Below are 9,573 nucleotides of genomic sequence, written 5' to 3' on the forward strand. Positions count from 1 at the left end.
AGGGCGGACTATATACGTTACAACTTATTGGTTTTATCAAGACTTAGTGTCCGGATAGCCAAATCCTCTGCTCGATCTATTTAGTGCTGACTAGCAGTGAGGTCATGTGTGATTCGTGCTCGTTTTGGCACCTCCTGGGATCCTCCCTCCTGGGATCCATCTTCTCTCTTGACCTCTTCTTCTGCGAGCAACTGATTTGGCTTGCTGATGCGCAAGGTTTGCTTACTGAAGGCATTGTCGAAGGCGTGATGAACATGACGTTTTCGTTTTCGGAATCGTTCTCTATGGGAAATGGCAATGTGTTTCATACACTTTTCATGGTTGCTGCTTGGAGTGCCGAATACCATCCAAGTTGTACGGCAGTTTGTCTTTGCTCTAACAGGACAAACTTTCTCAGACCGGGAACTTCTTCTCTCAGGAAGCGAAGTTTCAAAGCATCTACGGCCACCAACATCATATAGGACAATGCTCATTTGGTGTCCGGATCTACTGCCACGTCCTTCTGCATCTGGAGCTCTTGTTGTTCTTTTTGAATTTCCCAGGACTCACTCTTCTTGATAGTATTTGTATGCCTTCTCTACCAGCATCCTTTCTTTGTCTTCTTTCTTCTTCCAAAAGTACTCAGTCCTTGATCTTTCGATGTTCGGATGATAAGGGCCTTCCACAGAGTCCAGCAGATGGGCGTCCCCTTTGTGCATTATTCCCAACGAGATCCATTTAGCCTTCAGCTCTTACAATAAGCGCTCTCGTCCGTCTTCCAACTGTTTTTTCCCATCCATCCTTTAGACGCTTCATGCCAGCACCAATCAACTCCAACTGTCTTTGCTTTAAACTGTGCCGCGGTTGTTGATCACGAAGTTTGGATATCTTCGCCATGTTCTTCTCCCAACTATCCGTCTGGCTGGAATTCTTCGTCCTCGCTTTGTCCACACGTGCCTTGAACGGCTTCGTCTCCAGCGACATGGTCGCTTTCACAGTCTTCAATCAGTGTTACGTTTCGGATTAATTCCTTCTCCTTTTCGTCTAGGAAATCATCCTAAGAAGCGGTTCCTGGGACAAGCAGGGGCAAACTATACAATCCATCGCGTGGGACTTCAGAAATTCTTAAACCCCCGCAACCGGTGGCTTTTTCCTAAAGAAGAATTTGCGTAGACAAACATCCATTGCCTTGTTGTGTTCTCACCAAAATCCATCACTCGCTGGCAGGAGATGAAGATCAGACACTTGATGTTCAACGGAGTGGACAAGCTAAACTTTCGGTCGTGAGCGGTGAGCCCTCCCTGAGTGAGGACCTGAAAGCATCAAAATAGAATGTTCTCAAAAATACATTAAAAACGGCATAAAGTGCCTATCCATGCAACACGCGAGTGTTAAACATGAACTCGTGTTCAACATGGAATTGTTCTCAGCATGCATGAAAACAACAAAAAACATAGACTCGCACGCACCTTCCAATCGTCTGGATCTAGTAGCTTCGCGTATGCTTCATCGAGAAAGATGACCTGAGTTGCTTTGTCGATCATACTCTTGTTGAACTTCTTTTGTTTTGTAACCATGGCACTGTATCTAAAAATAAACAAAGTCTATACTAAATAAGAGTAAGAGCACTGCCGACTCGACAAATGCCGGTTTAGAGTTAAGCTGGATACGAACGTTTACTGCAAGTGTCCATGTAAGAAAACAATGTAATGTAATGTATTCAGTGCCAGCTAGAAAGGCCAAACCAAACTTACCTTTGAGGGATAACGTGACTAATAGGGGTGAACAGGCTGGTCTTTCCACTGTTTGGCTCCCTTATCAAACACAACACTTTCTCACCGTCCTTGTGCTGTTTGCTCAATTTCTGTCTGGTTGAGGCTGTTCTCCAAGATCTCCTTCAAGTATCCTGGTTGTGGTATTTTCGTGGGTTCGTAGTCAATAAATGCCCTGGGAGATTCTTTCCCGATGTTTGTGTCTCCAATCGGATTTAAGACGTACTTTCACTGACTAACTGAGAAGCACCACCCTTCTTTTACTTCAATTAAATCGTGGTTGATGCGTAGCACTTTAGTAAACTCACATTCTTTATCGCCCAAAATTTCCACCAGCTTGTTCAGATGCTTTATGATGGTATCTTTAAACTCGTCGTTGCTGCCAAGCAGAGAGAAGAATTTCTTCACCCAACAGCAGTGTTGGTTTGTGTATTTTGAACATGCCACCTTTTTTTACCACTTCGAATTCTCCTCTATGCAATGGTGACCCAGTTTCGCCATAGCTTGCTCTACATCATGCATCACAATAACGATTGGCGATGCCAGGGCTTTGGTAACTTTTGAAACTTCTGTAGGTAAATTAGATGCTTCGATGCCATACACGTCGAATTCCAGGCCAGCACTGACAAGAGCCGGTATTAAACTGTCCCGTAACTTTGTTATGAACAAACTAGAAACAACTTGCTTTCGGACGACACGTTTGCTTCCATGCAGAGATGACATGGGCTCGTCCAGCAGCTATCCGTAATATTTCAACGAGAAAACCAACTCACAATGACATTTCAGCCCCGACTGGTGGGGCATTTGATCAGACATTTTGAAAAAAGTCAGACGCTTACAACTACAAACAGTAGTTTCACCCACTAACAACTAATAAAACCGCTGCAAAATTTGGCACTCATCCCTTTTATACTATCTTTCATCTGAAATTTTAACTGATTAAATTTTGATGGTAAGAGTTGAAACCAAGAGTCTGGTAACGTCGGTGGACACGTGTAATTACCATAGCCTTCTGCCTATTTGAACTCTTTGGAGCCTTTCCCCGTTACTAAAAGCGGCTCCGCTTTACGGCCTTATGCGCCTACTGGCACGACGAGAATTGATGATGATGAAAAGCGGCTCCAGATGAACAATATTTAGCTGGTAAACTGAAAACATCTGAACGACAGAAAAATATAAACGCGTTAAGTAACGAAAAGGTTAACTTGACCTTATGACAAAATAAAAGGCAACTAAATGCAGCCCCTCACCTTAATTTCTTCCTGTCATTAATTTCTAAAACTTCACAGCAAGTTTAGAATGCTTGCTGATAAGGGCAAAAAATCTCAGCAAACGTCACTGCTCTCCGAATTTGATTACGTTTTTCACTGAGTAAAAAAAGACACGAAAACTACAATAAGGGTTTATCAGCAAACAGAACTTGTAAGGCTTGTCGCATGATCTTTTTCACATAGTTTGCAACAAAGTTTTGCAATGTTTTGAGCCCTACAATGGAACTAGTGAAAGGTCTGCACGCAGATGTCTCCAATTTCCTTTTTTGCATGTAAAAACAGAAAACATAGATAGCAGAAATAGGAGACGTCTGCAAACCATTGGGCAGCAGTGACATTTACCAGTATTCCCATTTAGACCTAGGTCTTCTTACTCCTATGAACGCGTCTTTCGTATTTAATCCGGTTCACTACTGTGTCCAGTGAGGCTTTCTTCAGAACGTCCATACCCCAGCGTTCCTTCTCGAGAATCTCCTTAACTCGTGTTTTCATAATTGGGGCAGATTTCACAATCATTTCCTTGAAAGTGTTTCTTACTTTTTCTAATTCAGTTAAAGTGAATACATTTTTTACGCTGCTCGTGACAGTTGGAGGAATGATGTCACTTGTGTTTCCCCGGGGGGCACCAAAAGAACGGGGAGGCCCGCCCCAGCTCACCCCTACCCAACATGAAGAATGCCGAAACCACTAAAAAGGACCCCCAACCAAAGACGTGACAAGCCAGAACAGGACGTGTCTTCAGCGCAAAACAGCAAGGGCGTATACAGGCCAGCCAAGACGGAACCCAACCGTGAATGCACCCAAACCGAGCGAAAGGACCCCCGGGCGGAGCCTCCCGATAGGCCGTTATATGGAGTACCCCCCGGGGTGTTATCTGGGTCCTCCAGAGTGCGTTGGACTCGCTGCTGAAGTGTTTCTTGTTCAGTTGGGAGATTAACGTCATTTACGGCCTTTGCCGCTTGACTTATCACTTTATTTTTCAGCAGACAAGAGCGATCGCAATAATCGACAGTGAACCATAATAAACTAAGACGACATCAATTTTTGCTGGCTCACCTTAGCGAGACAGCACACTATTCCGGTAGTCCTGTGTGTGTTGGGTATTCTGTGTTGTGTGTGCGGTTCGGAGCCAAATTTTAGATGTCAGATTTAGTGCATGCGGTCTACGATTCTGTATATTTTTTATTATGTCACACGATAGCGTGTATTACCGTTTGTCACACGATTGCGTGAAGTAGCGTTTATGAAAAGGATATAGTAAATAATTGTTTCATTTTTTGGGAGATATGTAAACTTCATCTTAATATCGTTGAAAACCGAATATGCTGTTGAATTCTTCTTTTTGTTAGAACCATTGTTAACCGAATTTGGGCTGAATTTTAAGCAGCCCGACGAATGTACAACTTTTTTTTGTCTTAGAACATTTTAGTCACCGCAAAAGGTCCATACATTGTAACGTTACAGAAATGCTTCCGATGTTTTTTTGGAGATAAGGAACAGCATCTGCTAAGTTCTTCTATTAAGCCTTTTTAATACGTTTTACCTTTTAATACGTATTGAACATCGTTATATTGGTGGGCGTATTTTAAAGCGAAATTGAATGCTATTTTCCTGTTTTTGCAAGCTACTCTGAGTAACAACTTGTGGCATGTGACTGTGTAAATTTTTCTCTATTTCAGTCGCGAGACCATTGTCAACGTTATTTCTAGCATTGCACCACCTTGAAATAGTAAAAAATCATCGGCCATGATTATTATTATTGAGTTTCCACAACATCCTTTAGATGATGTGGAAACTGATTATGCTGTACCACATGCTCTGCATCAGATTCCTGGCGAAACAGTTTGCAATATTACATAAAAGTAATAAAAAAAAACTACTTGGAAAAAATATGTCCTCTCTGTTCCTTATATAGGGAACAGTCGCTTTACAGTCATTGCGACAGCGAACAAGCACCAGCGCAGTTCGCTGGAGCAACCCTAATGTTGGTGAGCAAAGATTTCTTTGACGCTGACTAGCGATTCCGTTATATACTCCTAAAATTCGCGGGCGCTTGTATTGTTCTCGAGCTATATTTGGCATTTAGCACGTGAACAAATGTTCCTGCTCATATGATTTTAATTAAATTAATCCATATTTGGTGCAGCGAAACATGCGTTCAATAATTCCAGATTCCTTATTTGGCGTGTTCCTACGTGTCCGTGTTTTCACGATGTCAACATGTTTTCACATCGCTCATGAGTTTTCTGAGCGGTTAGTGCAAAACGAAGACTAAAATGCAGATTGAGGGTAAAATGAAGACTGCAGGCCGGGAGAAAAATGCAGACAGAGGGTAAAGTAACGAAAGCCTTCCGCCGACTCCAAATTTCGAAGAAATGTATGTCAGATTACGTTTCGCATAAACACGTGAATGGACTGGCGGTATTAAAATGTTTATATGCCGACACAAAATGAGTTCAATTTTTTACTTTTAATACGGACTTGAACTTGTGAGAGTTCAAGTCTTCGTCACCAGTAAACTGGATGAAACTGAACGGTTAACAGCCCTTTCAGCTGTTTCAGGCTGTGCCCTTTCGGAAATTATTTTTTTACACACACGAACTCATGGAACCTCAAGTCATTTGTTTATCACTCCTTGTGTTGCAGCCGGACGTGTCACGAAATCCTCGATCGTCTGAAATTCGCAACGCAAGAAAGCAAGTTAACCGCTCGCTATAAACATAAAAGTGTTGTACCTTTTATTTTTTTATATAGTGTTTTATTACGACGGTTAGCGAAGCAAAGCCATTATTTATAACTTTACTGCGGAGGCGCCGAAAAACCGAAAGAGCTGTTGGTGAACGTGACCTTGCTGTGTCGGCATGGTATAAAAGTGAATTATTTTTTCTGTGTCGGCATGGTATAAAAGAGAATTATTTTTTTCTAAATTATCCTTAAACCGTCCAGTTAAATAAGTTAAATCGGGTTTTCAAACGTATCAAAAAGTTAATTTGATAGCTTTTGATCAAATTATCTATTTTGTAAGACATTTATCACCAGTTCATTTTCATGATAGCTCATGCGAAGCGTTGTCTGGCGTACATTTCTTCGAAATTTGGAGCAGCTAGCCGGCAGGGAAAAATGGCTTTGTGACTCATATTTCGTTACTTTACCCTCGGTCTGTATTTTCCCCCTGGACTGCAGTCTGCATTTTACACTGACCGGATTGAAAAACAATAATTCACATAAAACATAACTCATTTCTAGAATTCACATTCCTGTAGTTTCTTTTATTTCACAACATTTTTAAAAGATAATTCTATACAAAATACATATGGTCGCACTACTTAACGTATCGTTATTACTAGTTCTAAATATGTCGGGGGAACCGATTCTGCTGTGCCGCATGCTCTGCATCAGATTCCTGGTGCTTTTTTAAACAAAAACAAAACTTAACAAATTCTATACAAAAAATCAAATAAAAACTTCGAAAAAATATTTCGATCTAAACAGTAATCCTTCTATTGGCATCAGACGCTTTACAGACATTCTACATTCTATGAATATACAACGGAATGAATGTATGTAAAACAATTGATGACTACAATAAGCCTGTACAGATTTACCTAGTGTGACTGATTGTGGGGTTCTCTGGATTAGTGGAAAACGCTGGACCGGGGTCTGTGGAAAACGTGGGTTCCCACCTATTGTTATTCTAAAGTTGAATTTGTGTCTTGTTTTGAAAACGGTTTCTAGCGGCTTCTGCTTTGTAAAATTTCATAGTGTCGTTTCGTGTCATCACCAACTTCAGTTGTGAGGCCGAACAAACCAAGATGTGTAACATTTTTTGTTTAGCCACGAGATTGTTTGTAGCTTTTCATGACCTTTTGAAATCTTGGTAAAAAATTATCAAGGTAGAGTTCCCGAGGTACAACAGTGTGTGATTGGATTTTTTTAAAAAGTTTTAACTTTAAAAATGGTTCCTGGACCATTTTTAAAGACTGCGGGAATACAAATAGCTTACGGCTGCTTCAAGAGTGCGACGCAAATGTACGAGTAGTGCGCAAGCTAGCTCAATTGTCCACAATACGGTTGTGGACAACGAGAAGTCATGCAAGCTGAAATTTTACCATGTGGGCGTGACACTCATTTTTCCGAGTTTACATGTTTAAGAAAAAAGGAGGAATCCACTACCTTTTCGATTAGACCACTACACCCAAGATTCTTTTACCCTCTTCATGGTATGGGTACAGCAGAACATACCACATGATGCATGTTTAGTCACTGTCAGTGAAGGCAGTGAAAAATGTTGGGTGTCGCGGTCTTACGTTTATGTCACATATATACATATTCAACGTTTATATTATGGTGTAGGGGTAACGCTTTAGAATGCTGGTTCACACTGCTAAGTGATTTCTGAGATACTGCCTGTGAGCAAGTGTAAAAAGGATTCTAACTCTATAGGAATAAAACAACACCTTCCATCGAAATGTGGTTGCTGTCGTTGTATGCATGAAATGACGCAGTGAAAATATACATTGGAAGGCCTACTGAAGAGACGACCTTGGTAGGACCATTTCCTTGCCATTTAAGAGACGATCACGAGATTTCCAGGTGGAGCAGGAATGGACGCATTTGGTTTTAATGTATTTCCACAACCAAAGCATACGCTGGTCTGAGAAGGGCAGTACTCTAGTAAGTACACAATGAATTGTCCCTGACTAGGAGAAGGGAAGCAAGGTACGTTTAATTCGTGAGGACGCTGAGCAGCTTGGAAAAACAATTGGTTGGCTGTAGCCGGGAAAACTGATAAGGCACCTGGGGAGTCGAGTGCGGCTGAATATGCATCTGGAAAGGGGTTTGCTGAGTTGGGGTGAAGTTATCTGGTAAGATCGCATTACCAGACTGGTTGGTTGAGTTAGGGTTGACAAAAGGCTGATTTGTGTGTTGGTGAACAGGAACGAGTTGGTAAAGGTTTAAAGATTGATGGGATAAAGCTTGTCCTTCGTCAGAGGCTGTGTGCGGCTGTAAACCAAGTGTGACTCGAGACACTACCTTTGTAACTGGCTTTCTGTTTTGGACAAAACGTTTTCGTGGAGCACGTTCTCCTTTTCGCCCCCTTCCCTTGGGCATGCCGTAAGTCACTGCTGCGGATAAATTGACTCAGCCCGAGCCAGCGAAGGAAATCTTTAAGGCGATCTGTTGTCAAACATGCAGCCAAAGTGTGCGCGCAAATTGAGAATGAAGCAAATCCAGGGCACTTTGTTACATTCAGCTTTTCCATTAGCAAACAGGTTCACTACGTGTGGATTTCTGGGATTTGACTTTGACGGCACAACAATTATTTCGCTGTTTTGAGATACTACAGGATGCCCTTCTTTTATCAGCGAATCTGCCTTAGCAACCATAGACGACAAAACGTCATGCGGTATCCAATCGATTCCGCAATTTATTATTTCCTGCATGACAGGATGTGCTCCACTTTGAAGGGCATTAGTGACTTGGGACACACTTGATGCTTGCAGGGCTCGACACTAATTTTTTACGCGACTTTCCATGTTGGAAAGTAGCCTTCAAATTTTACTTTCCATCTCAAAATTTTACTTTCCAAAATGGACGACAGTTCAAAAGTTGCTAACCATGTTTAATTAATATTAAAAAAATCTTACTATGTGTCTCGGCATTGTTTTAGTTGTTAAAAGTTGGACGTCTCATCCTCGTTCCACTAGCGCACCAAAACTGCACTCCAGGTTGAGGGTTAAACTCGGCTGTGAAACACTAGTCCCTTCAATACGAATCCTCATGAGACAGTCTAATACTTCAACTGACAAGCATGATTTCCAGTCTGACTTTATTTTCCCCATTACTGAAAAACCTCGCTCACAAAATGCTGTTGACAGCGGTAGATTCAGTGTAATTTCAACCAGCATAAGGACATTGGGAAATCTGTCCTGAACGCGTACATCTGAAGTGCTTTTGCCCGTTTGTCCTTCGTCAACTTTTTCTTTTTCGCCTTCTTTTTGTCCAACATCACTACTACGTCGAGAAAAACCAAACTAAAAGAGACTCATTTCCCTGGAAAGATTTTGTTACATACCTTCGCGACAGAAGATCAATATTGCACCATACCACGTGTGTTTATAGTACCCAGACCTCCTCGGGAGTTCTCTTGATCCAATATGGCGGAGAATGCGAGAATAGCGTAAAATTTGTCTTTTTACACTCCTTCTTATTAAAGCGTGAACACTTAAAATATGTCTGGAATGTTCTTTGTGTTGTAACCAATCACATGCGAGACCTTCAGACCACAGAAACCACAGACAGCGAATGGGTTTCCATAGGCTACTCTGTCTCGAAAAAAAAAAATTGTTATGTTGGAGGAGACCCGTCGTCTTTTTCGAGAACTAAAATGTAACTTTTATTCCTTCATATTGAGAGCCACATCCAGAACATGGTTTTAGGGATTATACAAAAAAAAATTACGGTTACTCAAGCGACGTTGCAGTCGTTCGACACGGTTGAACTGCGTTGCAAGACACAACTAAAAAATAACAGATGAACTATAACGATAA

The 9,573-nt window shown here is 41.5% G+C and overlaps 1 protein-coding gene across 1 annotated transcript; it reads right to left on the reverse strand.

Annotated features, from left to right (window-relative positions):
• Positions 1-626: 626 nt before the first annotated feature.
• LOC144648288 (uncharacterized) lies at positions 627-2,474 on the reverse strand. Its single transcript, XM_078507900.1, has 5 exons — positions 2,209-2,474; positions 2,060-2,130; positions 1,734-1,857; positions 1,449-1,566; positions 627-1,292 (listed from the first exon to the last, which is right to left on the reverse strand). Exons 1-5 carry the CDS (start codon positions 2,472-2,474, stop codon positions 1,095-1,097), a joined length of 777 nt encoding a protein of 258 aa, XP_078364026.1. The 3' UTR covers positions 627-1,094.
• Positions 2,475-9,573: the final 7,099 nt, after the last annotated feature.

The sequence above is a fragment of the Oculina patagonica genome, chromosome 4 (assembly GCF_052425735.1).
Source record: "Oculina patagonica isolate OP01 chromosome 4, crgOcupat, whole genome shotgun sequence".
NCBI classification, from domain to species: Eukaryota; Metazoa; Cnidaria; class Anthozoa; order Scleractinia; family Oculinidae; genus Oculina; species Oculina patagonica.

What these genes read in the sequence shown, in the direction of transcription:
- LOC144648288 (XM_078507900.1), bottom strand. Translation starts at nt 2,474, where the DNA reads ATGTCATCTCTGCATGGAAGCAAACGTGTCGTCCGAAAGCAAGTTGTT. An exon ending in ATAGAGGAGAATTCGAAGTG is followed by an intron (nt 2,131 to 2,208) that starts GTAAAAAAAGGT and finishes TCTGCTTGGCAG; the next exon opens with CAACGACGAGTTTAAAGATA. An exon ending in AATTTTGGGCGATAAAGAAT is followed by an intron (nt 1,858 to 2,059) that starts GTGAGTTTACTA and finishes CTTGGAGAACAG; the next exon opens with CCTCAACCAGACAGAAATTG.